The sequence below is a fragment of the Schistocerca gregaria genome, chromosome X, assembly GCF_023897955.1.
Source record: "Schistocerca gregaria isolate iqSchGreg1 chromosome X, iqSchGreg1.2, whole genome shotgun sequence".
NCBI lineage: Eukaryota > Metazoa > Arthropoda > Insecta > Orthoptera > Acrididae > Schistocerca > Schistocerca gregaria.
The window spans coordinates 68,263,953-68,285,571 of NC_064931.1; the positions used below are offsets into that span (position 1 = coordinate 68,263,953).

A 21,619-nucleotide genomic window follows, 5' to 3' on the forward strand; every position below is an offset into this window, starting at 1 on the left:
TCGTGACATTGTTTTGTTTTTTCCTACAAAAAACCTGAACAAGGTGGACAACAGGTGTTGCAAAATTAAATCTGCTGAGTAAAACTATAATCCTAAAGTGTCGTTGGTAATATGCACCAACAATTTAATGTGGTACTGTGCATACCGACGCCGTTGTTTAATAGGATGAAGATCTTCAGGAGACAGGCAATTCCTGGTAAGTGCATACGTAATTTTGAATGTTTGTTTCTGTGGCATGTTTCCGGGCACTGATTCTTCCTCAAAGTAATTACTCTGTCCCCCAGACACCCTCAAGGTTTATAACAATTTAGAAACACCCCTTCGTTGGCCCCTTCTCTTTCATTAATGTCTTAATGAACAATTTTCTGGAAAGGGGGGGGGGGTGTGTGAGCATCTAGTAGAATGTTTTCTTTGCGCAAACACGAATCATTTTGAGTAATCTGTGGCGTTCAGCCGCACAGCTCTTGGAGGTAACTTCTAAGCATTTTAAGTCACTGCTGTAACGACGTTTTTGAACTTGCTTGTAAATAACCGATAAAGGTTCACAAAAGTTGTGCCCATTATTACAGTACTACACGAAAACAAATTACGCTTATTCCTCAAAAGTTGGCACAAAAAGGGACAATTAGCAATGTGACAAAACTGTGCCAGTACTTGTCTAGTGGTGTAACAGACCAACAGCAAATCTAATTTTAAAAGAAAACAGGGGAGTTTCTTCATACCTACAGCCCTGTGTGTAACCAAGTTTCACCTCTAATGTTCTGATCTCCTCCATTAAAATAACAAATCGAAAATTATCGATGAAGGAATGAATGCAAGACACAGCTGACGGAAAAAAACCTGTAGTGATGGCAAATGTAAAGTACATAGTTTGTTTAAGCCTGTAATATCTGTTAATTGACGGATATCAGAACTGGCTACATACAGTATTCTTATGGCGTAAATATACTGATTTTATTGCTAGTTCGAATATTTGTAAAGCATATTTATTGTGTTGTACTCAAATCTACGTAGCAATAAACCTGTCCTTTTGCTGCACATACATGAGGTGTTGATATCAAGATGGTGGCATACATGTCATTATGGCAGTCAGTCTGATCATTCTTAAGCGAGCTTAAAATATATTTCTATCAATCCTGTAACGTCCTATTATTTTCTCCGTAAAATGTCAATCGTAATTAATCCTCTGAATGTCTTTTTGTAATCATATATTAAACTTATTTTTCTGATTTCAGTCTCCTTTAAGTAAACATATCATTCATAGCACATACTTCGTGATTTTAATTCATTTGGTAAGGTGCAGACATAAGAAGTTATAATTCTTCCATCAGTTTTATTCCACGCTTACAGATATATGCCGAGAAACACCCCTTCGTTGGCTCAATCCGCCAGTTATGAATATTGTTTCATAACTACAGTCGAGTCTACTACGTACGAATTTTAGTTACGACAAATAACTGAGTGAAATCTTTATAGTCCTAATTATATTGTAATTCAGGTCTTTATTTCCTTAAGTCTGTCTAGCGTATGGGGTACGACTTAAATGACACAAAATATCACTGTTTCCATTGCGCCCCAGTAAAAATATTAGCCTTCCCTTTCAGGCCCATCTGACTGTTCTTATACTGTAATTATCTTCCTGGCATGAGCCATCATCTCAGTATCTACTTTCCACTATAGATTTACTGTAGCTGAACAAAGCAGTTAGTCCATGATTCTATGTCTTAATATGAAGATCGCTATTCAATAGTTCTGTACATAGTTATATGGATGTTTTAACATGTATACTGTCAACACCATCACCAGTTTTAAAGCTACTGGAACCATCACCAGAGTCGCCCATGGCTGTTAGACATACGTACAAGCTTACCTCTGCTACTGGGATTTTTGTGCTTGGCGATATACCTTCATCGTCACCGTATTTCGTAGTTAAAAGTCCGAATATTCACCTGTGCAACACTTTCCTTGTTCTAGTTTTTCATCGGATCAACATAAAAATAGAAGTTTGCAGAATTGTGTCTATCTGACATCGATATATGAAAAATAAGTCATTTCCATATATTTTGCAATATATGCAATGAATTTAGACCATTTACGTGGCCATTTCAGAAGTACTATCTGCAAAGAACTAATTTTTTTTCTACATATTATCCTTATCGCACTCTTCACGACAAACGGAAGTATGAGGCTACAAAGTACCTCTACTACACGTGTTGTGGCGCCACTTTACAGATAATTCCACGGCGTCGTACAACAGAGGCCCCTAGTGGCAGAGCTATAAACTGTGCAACGTATTCTCTCGGATAAGGCAGTTCTATGTAATTGCCTATAACTGGCGCAGGTAATGAATTAGACGAGTTCGGGATCGCTGCTCACTCAAGGAAAAAACGATGAACAGACGCTATTCTGATTTTTTATGTTGGCGCAGAGGACGATGAAAACGCTTGGGATGAGTGAAATATGTCTGTAACCCGTTGTTGATGTTTTATGCAGTATTTTATCTTCGCAGATCTTAGTGGCTGCAGCGGTGTGATTATAAACATAAAGCAATCACTTTCTATCCATAAATATTTGATTTCTGTTTATTCTACATTATTATTATCATTATTATTATTATTATTATTATTATTATTATTATTATTATTCGGTCTATCACAATAGTTTGTAGCAGGATCACCAGACATCCCGTATTTTGCGGGATCGTCCCTTATTCAACAGTGTCGCGCACGGACGCATATTGTCCCGTTTGTCTTTAACCGTCCCGTATATTTTGAAATAGCGTGTTTTTAAGTAACGTGTGGCATAACCAAATGAATGTTAGATGTGGTCATGCCCAAAGAATAAATAAAGTACACTCTTTGATTAAACCAAAGTGAACGAGGTTATCATTGGCAACTAAAGATAACCAACCGCTGCAAGAATCTGCAGCTCGTTACTATACGTGTGTGCTAGCTCAGCTTTGCACTAATGATACTACAGAAAGAGTGTTCTTGATCACGAATGATTTATGATGAAAAGAAGAGGTTTAGTGTCGCGGCCGGTAAGCAAATAGTTATAAATAATATTCGTTTTCAGGATTCTTCATGTGCTGATTTCAACAATATTCCGTTTGAAAGTATTAGATTCCTGAATGACATACATTCTTCAGCAAAATACAACTAAAAAGATTTTTCAGAAACAGCCCACGGCGAAACTTCCAGGCCAGCTGAGAATGAAACCGACGTAAATAATAATCATTTTCTACCGTACTTAAAGACATCGCTTTATTAAAGTGATATATTGTGTTTGTGTGTGATGACAAAAAATAAAATATTTACTCGATTAGTAATGCAAAGTATTTTGATAGCTTTTTAGTGCGAATTTTAAGAAAATGGTACGATGACCTATGTAGTTATAGCATAAACCCGGTAGTTTAACACAAATCTACTATATAGTATTAACAAAAGTTTCCACAAAATGTTGATTCATTTCGACATCTAATCTGGGTCCCATATTTTGATTTTGCAAATCTGGTCACCCTATTTTATAGGCCTACATTTGCATGTAGTACTTCAGAACTGATACAGCAATGAATCGTTGAGAAAAGAACAATTACCAGCCACATTACAGTGAAATAACAATTTATTTAACTACAGATCTTCTCTGGATCGTGATGACATATGCTACACAAATATTTGCATCTCCCACAGTACAGCTGGAAGTAAACACGCTTAGACCATCCGGAACACGAATGGCACTACGACAAAGATACGTTTTCTCAAAGTGTAAATAGGTTGCTCATATTTTGCATGTCATTGGCAGAACATATCACCGAGAAGATTACTTTAAAGTTTGTTTCAGTCAAATACTCACGTAAAGTACTTGATGGCTGCACCGATTTCGACTGATTAGTCGTTATCAATAGCCCTACAAAAAAGTAAGAAATAGTACACAAGAAGAAATACGCTGATAGCACATTGGTACTCGATAAACACGTTACCAAAACACATAAAACTTAAAAGTGACACTATGAAATATACTTCTTGCGGCAGAACGTCCTACAAAAGTCAAGATTTCCGTGAGGCTGCTATTGGGTACTTGCATTAAATCTCCCTGTTTTTTGGACAGAAAACACAAGTTTACTTAAATAGAATGATGTAAGATAATTTATTGAAAGTGAAGTGTTTCGGCAGCAATCATTTTTTCCAAATTTTCGAGTAACGAGTGGATACCGCTACAAAAGAAAAAAAATGAGATTATTTTGAAAGGCTCCAGTCACGGAACGAGTTTTCGAAATTGTTAAAAAAGACGTGGAGTGTTATTCGGTAGGGTCATGCTGCATGAGCAGAGATCGGAAGGGGGCGATGTGTGGTGAATACGGCGGATGGTGTAAGACATACATCCCATCGAAGTCCATTCAGGATTTCCTTCACCCAGTTTGCATCATGTCGCTTGGCACTATCACGAAGCGGAATGACTTTGTCATGGTTCTTAGCATATTGCGGACATTTGTCCAGGGCTTAATTTCGGCCGGAACGCGTTCCGGCACCTCCCAGAGACCCCCCCCCCTTTTTTTCTTCTTTAACAGTTCAGCACCGGAGATTTGAAATAGTACACGTGTATTAAATCTCAACGTAACTATAATTTGCCGCTGCTCCAGCAAAAGTGAACGTGACAATGGGTCGCCACTCGCCAACGTGATGTGATGGGTAGGAGGTACTGTGTGTCCGGAGGGGGAGGGGGGGGAGTGGTAGAAGGGGGCGCGTTCCGACACCCAAAAGTATAGAAATTAAGCAACACTGCATTTGTCTTTAAGTGCACGATTCAAACTGAATAATTGCGCTTCGTAGTGTTCAGCGATGTGGCAGCATCTCACGGTACATCACACCGACCACGAGGAATTTTGTCACACACCTCAAAATCGTTGACTTTGAATCGTCGAAACCAATTTCTGCACGTTGTTTCGGAGGGAGCACATTCTCCACACGCTTCCACTAGCACACGATGATTTTTCGTATCATATTTCTTGAGATTAAAGCAGATGAGTAACACTTCCCGCAAATGCTGTTTTGTCGGTACAAAACCCGACACGTTCGAAGCACTAAATACGTATACTGTTTTCACTCCACTAGAAAGTCACGTACAGATCTAAAAGCCGGATGTTTCTATTATTAAACAGGTCTCTCGTCGCTGTCCACTATGTTGCACTAGTGCAACTACTGCGCCACTTCAACAGCTATAATATTAATTGGAGCTCCCAGTACTAGAGGACTGAAATAAATTTTATTGCAAGTAGGTTGCCATTATAGTGCAATTTTCGTATAAAGTTGTTCTACGAGTTTTATTTGTTTCTCTTGGCCATATTGAAGATATTTCATCAAAATTTTGCTGTCACGATGTAACTTAAGCCCCATTTTAGAGCTGACATAAAGCCAGGATCACTAATGACGACATTTTTATATTCCAGGAGATACCACTGAGTGCTGTTTTTATCTCCCAATTCCGTTCATCTACTAGTTGTAAGGCGGGCGCTTGGTTTCTGGTGGTAAAGGTCTTGTCGTCAGCAATGGTAGTAGGGATAAAATTATTGTTTTTGTTTGTCATAGCTAACTGAAAATACCGGGTGAGATGGAGAGTGGCAAGGCACTGGATTTGCATTCCCGGGGTCGGCGGCTAAAAATATCTGTTCGACCAACGACATTTGTTTTTTTTTTCGTGATTTACCTAAATCAATTAAGATAAATGTCTGGATGATACCTTTAAATAGTTCCCGCCTGATTTTCTTTCCTATCCTTTCAAATTCCGAACCTGTGCTCCGTCTCTGATGACCTTGTCGTCTAAGCGACGTCAGACCCTGTTTTAAGTGGACACGGAAATGGCGACGATTTACTCTAACAAGTGAAGACATGATACGCTCACCCTGAGAATCAGTGCTGGTGGCGTTACAAGCATGTAACGCCGTAAAGAAAGTACACTGCTGGCCATTAAAATTGCTAAACCAAGAAGAAACGCAGATGATAAATGGGTATTCATTGGACAAATATATTATACTAGAACTGACATGTGATTACATTTTCATACAATTTGGGTGCATAGATCCTGAGAAATCAGTACCCAGAACAACTACCTCTGGCCGTAATAACGGCCTTGAAACGCCTGGGATTTGAGTCAAACAGAGCTTGGATGGCGTGTACAGGTACAGCTACCCATGAAGCTTCAACACGATACCATAGTTCATCAAGAGTAGTGAGTGCCGTACTGTGACGAGCCAGTCGCTCGGCCACCATTGTCCAGACGTTTTCAATTGGCGAGAGATCTGGAGAATGTGCTGGCCAGGGCAGCAATCGAACATTTTCTGTATCCAGAAAGGCCCGTACAGGATCTGCAACATGCGGTCGTGCATTATCCTGCTGAAATGTTAGGGTTTCGCAGGGATCGAATGAAGGGTAGAACCACAGGTCGTAACACATCTGAAATGCAACGTCCACTGTTCAAAGTACCGTCAATGCGAACAGGAGGTGACCGAGAGGTGTAACCAATGGCACCCCATACCATCACGCCGGGTGATACGCCAGTATGGCGATGACGAATACACGCTTCCAATGTGCGTTCACCGCGATGTCGCCAAACTCTGATGCGACGATCATGATGCCGTAACCAGAACGTGGATTCTTCCGAAAAAATGACGTTTTGCCGTTCGTGCACCCAGGTTCGTCATTGAGTTTACGATCGCAGACGCTCCTGTCTGTGATACAGCGTCAAGGGTAACCGCAGCCACCGTCTCCGAGGTGTAGTCCATGCTGCTGCAAACGTCGTCGAACTGCTTTTCGTGCAGATGGTTGTTGTCTTGCAAACGTCCCCATCTGTTGACTCAGGGATCGAGACGTGGCTGCACGATCCGTTACAGCCATGCGGATAAGATGCCTGTCATCTCGACTGCTAGTGATACGAGGCCCTTGGGATCCAGCACGGCGTTCCGTATTACCCTCTTGAACCCACCGATTCCATATCCTGCTAACAGTCATTGGATATCGACCAACGCGAGCAGAAATGTCGCGATACGATAAACCGCAATCGCGATAGGCTACAATCCGACCTTTATCAAAGTCAGAACCATGATGGTAGGCATTTCTCCTCCTTACACGAGGCATCACAACAACGTTTCACCAGGCAACGCCGGTCAACTTCTGTTAGAGTGTGAGAAATCGGTTGGAAACTTTCCTCATGTCAGCACGTTGTAGGTGCTGCCACCGGCGCCAACCTTGTGTGAATGCTGTGAAAAGTTAATCATTTGCATATCACAGCATTTTCTTCCTGTCGGTTAAATTTCGCGTCTATTTTAATGGCCAGTAGTGTATATATATAAGCAGAACAGACACAAATGGGGATCGTTATAGCGACGTTTCGAGCTGTAAGTGGGGAGAAATAGAGTGACAGAGACTTTTACAAAGGCTAGGCGAGCGGCGTTCGTGTCCTGCTGTCCAACTGTGGCTGTTATTCCGAGTAGCGGCAAGTAGGATTTGCGACGTTCTACACAACGCAAGTTTTTCGGAGTACACATTGTCGAACACGGACCCCACAGCAGACGACCCGTACGTGTCGTCATGTTGACCCAACAATACGATTGCAGTGGGAACAGAGTCGACGAGATTAGATGGTAGGCCAGTGGAAACGTGTCGCCTGGTGTCGCGTTTTTTTGTTACGCCAAGTCGGCGAACGGCTGCTCGAAGCGTGTCCTGTGCAACAGACGCAGGCCAGTGGGGCAGTATTATGCTATGAGGCTTCCGTAGGACCTGTGGTGGCACCTTGACGGCTGTGGACTAGGAGTTCTGATATTTTTAAAAATGTCAGGAATCTGATATCTCGATATTTAAAAAAGATATTATTATCAGCCCACGATATATCGAAAAAATAATATCTCTATATAAACGGAAACAATAATGACGTACTGGCCTTTAAAAATATCGGCTGCACATTGTAAATGTACTGCTGTTATTGGAGCTGTATATTTAAGAATTGATTTTTTAAATTAGATATTCTGTACATCAACAAGCTAGCAGCTTGCTTGGTTTTGAAGCTGTATATTTAAGATTTTATATATTATGAGATATTCTTTACATCAAAAAGCTAGCAGTTTGCTTATCCACCTTAGAGCAAGAATTGAAAAGAAAACGATGCACTTTCACGCTTGGCAATAACCACTTTGCTAACAATGGTATCTGCATGTAAGGGGCGCAATAAAAGATGTCCGGTGGGTCCATCGTTCGGTTTCGTCACAAATCTGATTTGTCCGTAACACTTCCTATCCACTTTCCCGTTCTTTCATTTCTGCAAAAGCCAGCGACCTAGCAGTTGTAGTGTCAAAATTTCGTGGTGAAGTTAAACGTTGCAGTTTCTGTTGGTAGCGCCGGGCTCGGATTACGTCAGAATTTCCCTTCACACCTCTCTGCCCACCGCAAAGATCAGTCTTGTCATTTAGATTTTTGTTCATCAGTTTCAGCAACTCTGTTTGAAGAATGCTGATGTGAAGAAATAGCACACTACTTTTTATTTATTTATTTATTTTTCTCACAACTGGAGTGCTATTTCTTCACATAGGAAATCTTGTTATTCCATTCACACCTCTCCTCCCTCCGCCCAGCGGGCCGCGGTGGCCGAGCGGTTCTAGGCGCTTCAGTCCGGAACCGCGCGACTGCTACGGTCGCAGGTTCGAATCCTGCCTCGGGCATGGATGTGTGTGATGTCCTTAGGTTAGTTAGGTTTAAGTAGTTCTAAGTTCTAGGGGACTGATGACCTCAGATGTTAAGTCCCATAGTGCTCAGAGCCATTTGAGCCCTCCGCCCCCCCCCCCCCCCCCACCCACCCTCCAGTGCAGTCGGACTTCTTCTTTGTGCCAACTGTACTTGCTTTACACAGTAAAAGAGAAAGACTGGATGTGATGAAAGCTCAAAAAGTAGTAAGACTCCTTCACACAGTGAAAATAAAATTATGTTCTACCATTATCTCAAAAGAACAATTTCAGATATATACCGAAAATTGCGGAAAAAATACAATACAAAATAAAAATATCTTCAATCGATAATGTCATTTCCATGTCTATATATCGGTGAAAATAATAATTCCGATGCATATTGAACCCCTTTCGAATAATATATCGATATTTTATCAGAAGCCCTACTGTAGAAAACGTGAACAGTATTGGGGACCACCCACATTCTTCCGCGCTTGCCCGCTTTCTGACAGCGGTGGCATCTTCCAGCAGGATAACTATCTGTGTCACAAGGCCACAGTCGTGTTACAGTGGTATGATGAGCATGATTGTGAACTGATGTTGATGTCTCGGCCACCAAATTCGTCTGATCTGAAACCGAAAGAACACACCTGGGACGCTAGCGGACGCCAGCTTCGCGACCACAGTCCACCGACTAGTAATTTACGGAAATGGTATGACCTGTGCGTACACATCTAGGGTAATTCAGATAAAAAAGACATTTGGTGAAATAAGTGTATGGGAAATGATAGTAGTGTCAAAAAAATGGTGACGAAGTGGAGGTTTCAAAACGATCACATTCAGTGAGGGCACTGTTGCAAAAGTTTTATATTCAGTGCAGAAAAGAGACCTTTAATATATGATGGAATAACTACCTGATGTACAGTGAACTGTTAGTTAGTTACTTGTTCCATTGATCAATAGCCCGGAAAACCGCTATGATGTGGAATGTGTCAAATGCACAAGAAATGCGCAAAGGAAACATTTTTTTTTCTTTTTTCTGTTTTTTTGTTTACATTATAGTGTTAGACCTAAATATTTCTATTATCTATCCCATTCCCTTAAATGGCACAAAATGCATATATTATATCTCCAGATTTATTTTCTCATATTCAAGAATTCATCTATGGTATAGAAGGATTTGTCAAGGAGGTATGATTCCAATTTGTTTTTGAAACTATTACTGCTGTCTGTCAGACATTTCATTTCATCGGGTAATTTATCAAAAAGTTTTATAGCAGCATATTTTACCCCTTTCTGTGCCAAAGATAGGTTAAGTAAAGGATAGTGTAGGTCTTTCTTTTTTCTGGTATTGTAATCATGAATGTCGCTGTTGATTTTATACTGGTCCATGTTGCTGAGAAAAATTTTCATCACTGAGTAAATGTACTGCGAAGCAGTTGTAAGAATTCCTGGCCTTTTAAACAGATGCTTACAAGATGTGCAACTATGAACTCCACACATTATTCTAACTACTTTCTTTTGAGCAGTGAATACCTTTTGCCTAAGTGTTGAGTTGCCCCAGAATATTATTCCGTACGACACCAGAGAATGAAAGTATGCAAAGCATGTTAGCTTACTAATTTCTGCATTCTCAAAATTGGCAATTATTCCGATTGCAAAAGTTGCTGAACCTAGTCTCTGTAGGAGACCCAAAATATGAATTTTCCAATTAAGATTCTCATCTATATGTACACCCAAAAATAGTATGCTCTACCCTGGCTACTGACTTCTTCTGATGTGTTATGTTTTTTTGAAGGAATTATACTTTTTGCAGCAGAAAATTGGATGTACTGTGTTTTTCAAAGTTCAGAGCAAGCCCATTCGCACAAAACCAATTAATAACTTTTTTCAAAGACCTTATTTGTATCATTTTCTATCGGACTGTGTCAAGACTAAACAGTAGAATGATTACTGGAGGTAGAAATACTACAAAACTGGTACGGTGGACTTATCCCATTTGGCATTTCAGTGCAAAGTTATTTACAATAATGAGTGTTTACGTGTTATTTTTGGATCATTCCAAGTTATAACGTACTTTGCTAAAGTCAGTTCGTAAGTATTAATATGGAGTTAGTTCTTGTCATTAGAATAAAGTTCATTCTGAATAACCTAGAGAGTACATTTTGTTAATTAGCCTCTTTAGTGTGATAACCCTTCAGTTATACTGTAGTCATAGGATACTACTTTTGTACGCGTTGTGAACCTCTGCCTCCAGAATAACCGCCCCCGGCAAGCACCATGCGCGGTGCCTCAAGTACATATATTTGTCATCTATACGTCACTGATGGGAATATATATAGTAAAGTGTTGTGGGATGTTGCGCACATAGCATTTCGCCGTGCACACATACTACATTTACGGAAACTCCTTCAGTCCCCTAAAATCTAATTTCAGTCATTGACACGCATAGTTGTCCGCTGTAGAAACTTTTGGATTTCTAATTTGTGATTAGAAACAGTGTCTACAGTCCATAACCAATAGAAGGACGTACACTTAGCCTCCTGTCTCTTTGTGTCTGAGTTTGATCTGTAGCCAATCTCCAAACGACCTCTAATACTACGCCTTAGCGCCTTTCATAGACTGACCCACCAGCCTTATGTCTTTCCCAAACCACCAGTTACAATCATAATGGCAAATTTGCAGGTTTATGACATGCACTGATAAGGCGTGTGGCTGGTATGTGACACCTTTGTGCAGCACTAATGTAGTAAGAATCAAGTAACTTTATTCTTCATATTTCTAGTAGGCATCTTATATCAGTAGGCCAGCCAACGTTGAAACGGTATTAACTGCGTAATGAAGAAGACTTCTACATTCTGAGTTAGATGTGAGCTGTGCTGTGGTATGAACTATGAGCCCACGAAAGAAAGAAGTGCCTTTACTCTGTACATCTCCCCACTTGCAGCAATCCCTGCAGAGAACATCAGCTGCTAGACACTGTCAGTGGCATCCTAAGCATCACGTACCATTTCGCCAGCCGTTCGCGTAGAAGTAATTGTAGAGTCTACAATGAAACATCGCTAGTCACCAGACTAGGATTATCATTGTAACTATACATAGCTAACATGTGTCCGACGGAATGAGCTTTTCCTGATCCGTGCGCTTTCTGTAACCTCACTAGAGTACAACCGACATTTTGTTTTGTTTGTTGATCTATATTTAACTCACTTCTCCTTTTCAGTTCCTTTGCTAATATTATACAATCTTTTTTGCGACTTATTTACAGAATGCATATACTGAGGTGTGCCATTACGCCCGTTAAACACTTCACAAATGTGATGCAAATGTCTAGTGTGGCTAACAAAGTACTCAAGAAGGGAAAACACAACAAAGCAGCCGGCCGATGTGACCGTGCGGTTCTAGGCGCTTCAGTCTGGAACCGCGTGTCCGCTACGGTCGCAGGTTCGAATCCTGCCTCGGGCATGGGTGTGTCTGATGTCATTAGGTTAGTTACGTTTAAGTAGTTCTAAGTTCTGGGGGACTGATGACCACAGATGTTAAGTCCCATAGTGCTCAGATCCATTTGAGCCACAAAAAAGCACAAATGTTGTTTTAGAGGAATTTCAGTGAATCATTTTTAATTTGGACCTTTAACTAGACGTTAAAAACTGGAATGCTTTTAGTTATGTTTCAGAAAATGAAAAAGGTGCAGCGAATATGTGCGAGTTGGGGGACCAGCACAACAATAGGAACTCGCGACTGTATTCTTCGAACCACTCCATCACACTCCTGGCCTTGTGACATGGCTCGTTATCTTGCTGAAAAATGCCACTGCCGTCGGGAAACATGATCGTCATGAAGCCTGCAACGTGGTCTGCAACCAGTGTACGATACTCCTTGACCGTCATGGTGCCTTGCTCGAGCTCCGCTGGACCCATGGGCTACCACGTTAATGTTCCCCCGAGCGTAATGGAGCCGCCGCCAGCTGGTCTCAGGCCCTGAGTACAGGTGCCAGGAAGGCGTTCCCTTGGAAGATGACGGATTCGCGCCCTCCCATTGTCATGATGAGGAAGGTGCTGAGATTCATCAAACCGTGCAACACTGCCACTGCACCAACGTCTATTGCCGGTGGTCACGTGCTCATTTCAGTCGTAGTTGCCGATGTCGTGGTGCTAACTTCGGCACGGTCATGGGTCGCCGGCTGCGAAGGCCCATCGTTTGGAGTGTTTGATGCACTGTGTGTTCAGATCCACTTGTACTCTCCAGTATTAAAGTCTGATGCTAGTTCCGCCACAGCTCACCGTCCGCCCTGTTTACCAGCCTGCTTAGTCTACGACGTCCGTCATCTGTAATGAGAGGAGGCTGCCAAACCTCCCCATGTCTGGACGTGGTTTCACCCTTGGTTTCGCCACTAGTTGAAGACATTCAACACAGCACTCCTCGAACACCCGACAAGTCGTGCAGTTTCCAAAATGCTCGTACCGAACCTCCGCGCCATCACAATCTGTCCTCGATCAAACTGAAATAGATTGTGCGCCTTCCCCATTCTAGACGCGTACAGTACGCTCCCTGATACTACAAGCACTGTGCTTGTGTCTGAATAGCAATCATTCCTCGCCAAAGCCGGCCGCGGTGGTCTAGCGGTTCTAGGCGCTCAGTCTGGACTGCTACGGCCGCAGGTTCGAATCCTGCCTCGGGCATGGATGTGTGTGATGTCCTTAGGTTAGTTAGGTTTAAGTAGTTCTAAGTTCTAGGGGACTGATGACCACAGCAGTTGACTCCCATAGTGCTCAGAGCCATTCCTCGCCAAGTGACGCTGCTGTCGACTGGACGGGTTTACATCGATGGTAGGTCAGTGGTCGTAATGTTCTGGCCGATAATTGTACATGCGAAAGTCATGAAGTTACATTTCTTAATGCTTTTCGCCCAGAGGCTACAAAAATTTAAGCTAAAATTGTTACCTGTCTATTGCTACTGTTAGATCCTTTATAACTTTTTAACAGCTGATCGGAAGTGCTTCACTCACTCTTATGAAGTTTAAAAACTTATCATTATTTATGGTTAATTTGACGTAAGGAATACTAAATCCTCCATTTCTAGATCGTGCCAAGAAGAGTGTATTGCATCTAAAATCGTCGACTCCCTTTCCGATTTTTATGACGGTGGTTATAACAAAAAAAAGTAAGTTTGCTATGTTTTAACCTCTAATGCAAAGCTTACAGAATTGTGTATAAAGACATTGCTCAAATGTGGTGCACACGTAAAGCACCTCACGAGTGCCTTACGTGGGCGGGAGACATTTTTTTCGTCTGATAATAAAAGACGGTGTTCTTTCGGCAGAAATGCATTTATTTATTGACGTAGACTCTTTTCAGTGACGTTCTACTTTTTTTCCTCAGAGTAGGTTCCATTGTTGATGTACGATTATGGAAGATCTTCAGAATATCTATATACCGCTGTCGACACCTTTTCATTGGGCTCCAAACATCTTTCAGCCACAGATTTGTCTAACTGTGGTAGTAGGCAGAGGGTGCCTTATTCGGTGAACAAATTGGTTGCTCCAATTATTCGTTCTTCAAATCCATCAGTTTTCCCACAGACAATTTACCTTTGTAGGTAGGTGCCTGGTACCAAAGAAAGATTTTCCTTTTACATTTTGCTGTCCAAGCCTCTCCTCAAGCAGTTTCTTATCCAGAAGACGTGGGCAGTACTTGTCAGTTTATGTTTTACCTGTTGCAAGGCAGTCAAAAACAGACACTCCATTTGCACACCAGAAAATATTGATCATTAACTTCCCTGCACATGAAATCAACTTCTCCTTTCATTCCACCCATTGCTTTGAATGATGTTTAATTTGTGATGTGAAGGGTCCACTAGACCACGTCTTACCTACGGTTTCACAATGGTACACTTATCCAGACGAAATCGTTTTAAAGTAGCTCTGACTGAGTGAATAGTACTTTTTCGCATTTACTTCTCGTCAACATTCAACAAACGCAGCACCCATCTTGCACAAACTTTTTCATAGTTAATTCTTCGATAAAAACAAAATATTTCATGGTAATTCTTCGACTAAAATGTACTCCAAATAGTCCCATGGTGTCAGGGGACCGATGGCCCAATACCGTACTGTTTACTTTCTCAGTATAATTATCTGCGGCCACCGTTACTGGATGCTCTTCACGTAGATTGTCTCGAAGAAAAGTATGAACTTTTCTTAGTGGTGAAAATAATGGAGCTGATTTCTTTTAAACCTCGGAGAGCTTTTGACGTATTTCTGTTGCCGATAGACCACCCAAGCCAACGGCCTTGCCGCAGTGGTAACACCGGTTCCCGTCAGATCACCGAAGTTAAGCACAGTCGGGCTGGGCTAGCACTTGGATGGGTGACCATCCGGTCTGCCGAGCGCTGTTGGCAAGCGAGGTGCACTCAGCTCTTGTGAGGCAAACTGAGGAGTTAATTGATTGAGAAGTAGCGGCTCCGGTCTCGGAAAGTGACATACGGTCGGGAGAGGGGTGTGCTGACCATATGCCCCTCCATATCCGCACCCAGTGACGCCTGTGGCTGAGGATGACACGGCGGCCGGTCGGTACCGTTGGGCCTTCATGGCCTGTTCGGGAGGAGTTTAGTTTAAGATAGACCACTCAAAGCTCAGATTTTTATGGTAGCGGAAATTCAGAAAAACTGTTTAAACCAAAATGTTTCGCAGATCAAACTGACACTTGTCTTACGTTATTGTGCAAGGTGTAAATTTTCTTCTTTTTATTTTTCTTCTCATCCCTAACGTTCGTCAGTGGTACGATGGATTCTCTGATACTTCCTCTAGAATACCATTTCCTTAATTTTGTAGTATGGTTGTGCTTCCTTTATGACATTCATAAATTTGTCACAAGAACTTCTCTTCGCACCTTTTCCTTCAACTTTACCCTTAATAATATTGGAGCGCCATTTAGAGTGCCGCATAAGGTGACCAATGAAGCTACCATTTCATTCTACAAAGCTTCTTTTTCCTCATTCTTTCTAAAATCTCTTTATTTGTCACCGTATTGGCCCACAACATTCATAGTGCTCGCCACCAGAACAATATTTCTAAAGCTTCCAGTTTAGTTACTTCATTTTTCCTCATGATCCATGTCCACGCTGACGTTTTTACGTGCCGTTTCTAAGCCCGTCTCTAGAGTAACTCACGCGCTTACGCATCAAAACATTCTGACTGCCTGCATAACAGTGTGCTGATCGGCCGGTACATCAGCGATTCTGTGTGACATGGATCGGGCAAGTCCTCAGTATGTTTCTGGAAGCACATGGCACTAGATGTCTACTCACACGTTACGGAGTTGAAGTAAATCACGGGCCGGTAGTATGTGGGCTCGTCGCCGCCTGATCCATCGGTTCAGATCAGGCTCATATTGTGACAGAGACATTAACGTGAGTTCACTATCACACTCCTCAAATTACTGTAGCATGACTCTGGCTTATTCTGCTTTACGAAGAGGGCAAACTTGCGACTCCCACGTTCTGTAATGAGGCATGAACGTGACCCACTCGGTGGTTTCACACTCCTTTAGCCACCTCACACAGATGCTCACGACAACAACCGATCAACTACAACGAGATGCTCGTTCTCAGACGCTGTTCCATACAACCTGCCCTTTCTCAAAGGTAATTATGTCAGTGTATTTCCCCGTTTGCGTCACGTATCTTTGCTAGAATGGTTCTCAATTCGTCTCTGCTCCGCTTATATATTTTTTACACAACCAGACAGTATTCCATATGGAGGTAGGTGGGCTGTGGTCATATTGTTTTGGTTCATCATCCTAATTCTCATTTCGGACATTTTTATTTCCATCTTACGTCAAGTAGTTCCCTCAATTGTGTCAGCGAGTTTCCTAGTTCCTTTTCAGTTTAAACTGTAGTGGCAGTGTGTTCTGCGAATCTGTCCACCTTCTCCCTCCTCTACATCACCTCCTCACCTCCCTCTCTCTGTCCACCTCTTCCTCACCTCTCTATCTATTCACCCCATTTCTCTATCCATCTTCTCCTACCCTCTCTCTCTCTCTGTCCATCTCTTCCTCTCCCCTCTTTCTGTAGATATCCTCCTCCCCTCTCTCGTCCATTTTCTCCTCCCTCGTCAATCTATCTCCATCTCCGCCGTCTCTTTGCCCATACCCTCGTCTCTCCTATATCTGTCCATCTCCTCCTCTCCCTCTCTCTGTTCATTTCTTACTCTCCCCTCTATCTGTCCATATCCCCCTCCCTCTCTCATCCATTTTCTCCTCCCTTGTCAATCTATCTCCATCTCCGCCGTCTCGTTGCCCATACCCTCGTCTTCCCTCTATCTGTCCATGTTGTTCGCCCCCCTCTCTGTCCATCTCTTCCTCTCTCCTCTCTCTGTCCATATCCCACTCCCCTCTCTCATCCATTTTCTGCTCCCTCATATCTCCTTCACCATCTCTCTGTCCATGTCCTCGTCCCCCCTCTATCTGTCCATCTTCTCCTCCCCTCTCTCTGTCCATCTCCTCCTATTCCTCTCTTTGCTCATCTCATCCCACCATTTGTTTCTGTCCATCCCCTCTCTTTCTGTTCACTCCTTCCCCCTCTTTTCTGTCCATGACTCTGCTATGACCCCCATCCCCACCTCAATCGAAGGGTGGTGGTTTATACCCCCACAGTAGTTCTTTCCTTCTAGTAAGCAATATGTGTACCAAGTTGGATGAATTCGATCCAGGGGCCTAGGAGGAGATGTTGAACATATGCACATGTGACATATATTGCACATATATGTGTTTGATTCGCTGTTGTTTGCACCATATGACTCCAGAGAGGATCTTAAATTTTTCTGTGGTATTGAGCCGTGTGGCTTGAACATAGCTAATGAAATACGTTGACAAAATTGTTGGCTCGCTGCAGTGTACATTGTTGCGACCTGGTTGACACACTGAATACAAATAAGAGACAATTTGCACTTCATATTTTTAAAAGTATTTCGAGCCAAACTAAACAAAGGAAATAATTACCAATAAACCCCTTCTCATTCATATGCCCAGCTGTAGTATTAGTGGGGAATTATACTGCTACAGTATTTTTATCTAAATAATAAGTGACGTACCTAACAAATTTGGTTTAATTGGGCCAGGTAATCCTGAATTGTGCTTCAGTGTGATCCCCTTTTCATTCCTACCCCTATGGAATGTAGATGGTTCTTAACCCCACACTGTTTCTTTCCAGATTGTATATAATCAGTAAACCCTCGATTTTTAAAGAATCGAACTCCCTGTATAAAACAACTGAAAACGTCTGATTACCTCATAAATGGGTTAATGTGTTAAAAATTTGACTTTAAGTATAGAAGTGAGAAAGAGTTTATAAAAGGTTTGAAATTATGTTTAAAATTTGTTGGAAGGTGCTAATGACTATCAAACACTGGATGAGTGTAGTGTGTGTAATTTGCGCTCGATTTTAAGAAAACCTAGTTTTCCACTCATCTCAGTATTAAGGACATCATACCTGGTGAACCATGTGTCATATAATGATATAATTTTGCAAGTACATTCAGTAATATAAGTGGATACTGTCTGCGAAATATGTTCCGAACAGAGGTAGAGGTAAAGAAGCAATAAATTACAGCGTCATGTGTGATGCGGTAGTTTTTCGTGCATCTCAGTGTTAATAACGTTCTGTTTCGTGAAATATGTTTCTTACAATGATATAATTTTGCATGTTAATTCAGTGATATACATGGATACTGTTTGTAACGTGTGTTGCGAATAGGGTCATTACTAACGAAGTAATAAATTAAAACGTCATACCTGATGCGGCAATTTTTCAGGCATCTCAATGTTCATGACGTCTCCTGAACTATGAGTCGTACATTTATACAATTTTTCAAGTACATTCAGTGGTATAAGTGCGTACTTACTGCAAAATGTGTTGTGTGTAGAGTTAATAGTAAAGAAGGAATAAATTAAAACGTCATGCCTGATGCGGCAGTTTTAGTGCAAGAACAGCGAAAACGTAGTAACGGATAAACTGACATCTTTTTAGCATTTGTGAGTGTTGTCATCAAAGAAAAGTTTCGTAAAAGTTTGAAATTATGTGTAAAGTCTGTTGCACGTCGCTAAATGCCCCTCATTCTCAAGTACAGGATGAGTATAGTATGGCTACTTGCGAGCTGTGCGTTACACTTCATTTTCACCCCCAACTCTTTGAGAGTAGGTGGTTCTTACCACCATATTTCTTCTTTCCGGAAAGCAAGTGATATGTGTACGAAGTCAGGTTGAAATCGCTCTAGTAAATAAGAAGATGTTAAACACACATACATACACACATTTTTCCAAGTAAGTAAAGCACTCCTTAATCCGAAGATCGTTTTGAACAGCACAGTGACTTAGTAGCCGCGGTCCTGGTGGCGATGGTGTACTGTTGCCTTTCTCCAACCTGCGTGCAGTTGTGACACTGCCACTACAAGATTTTCTCTTTGTTCTTCAAAAAATGTTCAAATGTGTGTGAAATCTTATGGGACTTAACTGCTAAGGTCATCAGTCCCTAAGCTTACACACTAAACCTAAATTATCCTAAGGACAAACACACACACACACCCATGCCCGAGGGACGACTCGAACCTCCGCCGGGACCAGCCGCACAGACCATGACTGCAGTGCCTCAGACCACTCGGCTAATCCCGCGCGGCTTTTGTCCTTCCATTAAGAGGGCATCAGCAGTCTTTCTCGTTATGTTGTTAACAATTATTTCATGGAATTTATAAGAAGCATTGAGTAGGCTTATTCCGCTATATAACGCACATATCTTCTTTTCGTAGAATGTTATCACCTCCACTATCTTGCACCATTCGAGTATTACTCTTGTCGTGCAGCATTCACTGAAGAGGTGTAGGAGCCTTAGCTGTAACATTTGAGTTGTTCTAAATTGACTCCATCAGGCCCTGCTGATTTCCTGTTTTCATCTGTTTTGAGGTCTCCTGTATCTCATCAAGTGTGATGCCACCTCCCCGACCCAAACTTCATCATTTCTTCCTCTTCGTCGTCATTTCAGCGTGGTAAAAAATGACGATCGACTTGGGGGAACGTACTGGTTGCTGTGTCACTCTGTGTTCTTGTTTGAAGGAGGAAGAGCCTGTGCCGTCGACCTCGACTGGCGTCACCCGGGCCCCGGGCCCGCAGCTGCGGCGCCGCCGCTGCAAGCGCAGGCGATTCAACTGCGTCACTCCCCCCGCCACCAGCAGCAGCAGTGACGACTAGCGAGCCGGCTCAGCTTCCACGTCTTTCTTCATTATATCAAAACAGTGTTACTGTTTCATAATTGTATACGAGGATTCCGAGAGCGGCTTTAATTATATGTTTACACTGTTATTGAATAATTGCAATTTCATAGCTGTATAGGTGCTGTCAGATCGCCTGTAAGAGAGAAATATACTTTCAATAAAGATTAGAAGAATGCATAAAACTTCTTTCTTCTCTCCACTCTTACAAGTAAACATCACCAACTTGGCTTTAGCAGAAAAAAGTAACCTCTTAAGATATCAGCCTCTGTAATCTATCCCGCGCGAAAATTTGAGCCACAATTGTGATAGTATGCATTTACCGTCTTCTAAAAGTACAGTTTTTTAAAGACCCGTCCGGATATCTGTGCGTGTTAAAGCGCCGCTTCCGGAACCGGAATTGGGCCTGCCAAGACTCAGATCCCTCCCCACCCCCCCTCCCCTTTCCCCACGGATTAACGACGAGGGTCGGTGTACCAGCCAGCCCGTGGTTTCTAGGCGGTTTCCCACATCTCACTAGGTGAATGCCTGGTTAGCAGCCACGTCCCACCTCAGATACATGCTACGCGAACATTTAGAAAACCTTCTTACAGTCGCCTAGACGCTGATAGATGGAGAACACAAATTCCGACCTGGGGAAGTGGTGCCTTCAGGAAACTCATCTGGCCACCACATACCACTAACATTACCAAAACTGATATACATGCCAACATAGAAAAAGGCGAAGAAGAAGCACAAGACTTTTAGTCTGGCTACACTTCTGTTGCAGCCGTTTCGTAGACCTCATATGTCCTCTCTCAATTTAGAAACACAGTTCACATCAACGCCAAGCTTTCCCTCAGGCTGACGCCTAGAACCATTAAGATTTCTGAAGCAACAGATATACATTTTGACACAGCTGCCGTGCGCCGAGTACATGCCAACCGAGCGAAGTGAGTACCTGAGAGAACTTGAGTATATTTAATAACTACAAGAGATGCAGTGCGCTAGGGCGTTTTCATTCGTTAATTTGCTTTCCTTGTTTGAAAATGTAACTATTACCGACTGCGAAAGGTTACCATTACGTAAACAGGTCTCAAATATCAACGTGAAACATCGCAAGGAAAACTTCCACAGAATTCGTCATTGATAACCAATAAAAATTAATACGAAATATTCTGATCAATAACCTCTTGACCACTTTGATCCTTGAGACTGTCATCTAATAAAAATGTGAAATAACGACATACATACTTCGTGTGATAAACGAAGGGATTGGGAGCCGAGAGACCAAATGCGCCTGTATTTGTAAGTGTTGTAACGAAAGCGGATCTGTTCTATGTATGGTGTTCCAGGAGTCGTAAATATTTTAGGAGGATGGAGTAGAGACAGATTTGAATAAAACATACCGTATAACACGTTTCCAGTTATTATTGGTTACAGAGATGCAGCTGTTAGAATGTAACCCAAACCAGTACTTACCCTGATGTTAAGCAAAGATAAATGATTCACATCAAAGTTACAGAGAGCCTCTGTAAGACGATGCGGTAACACAGCAGACCCAATCGGCTGATTTTGCATTATACCACACTACATATTTGAAAGGAACCATTCTTGGAAATGAGTCTCCACAAACGCGTAAGAGTTTTCTTCGGACCACTGATGTGAGC

At 42.1% G+C, this 21,619-nt stretch overlaps 1 protein-coding gene and 1 pseudogene across 1 annotated transcript in view; both read left to right on the plus strand.

The window, feature by feature from the left end:
• Positions 1–20,155, plus strand: part of LOC126297906 (mucin-19-like) — a 138,334-nt gene extending 118,179 nt beyond the window's left edge. The window contains exon 36 of the mRNA XM_049989215.1: positions 19,816–20,155. Coding sequence (XP_049845172.1) covers positions 19,816–19,950 — 135 coding nt within the window. The 3' untranslated portion in view covers positions 19,951–20,155. The remainder of the gene's footprint in view (positions 1–19,815) is intronic.
• On the plus strand, positions 14,992–15,109 carry LOC126299741 (5S ribosomal RNA; annotated as a pseudogene).
• Positions 20,156–21,619: the final 1,464 nt, after the last annotated feature.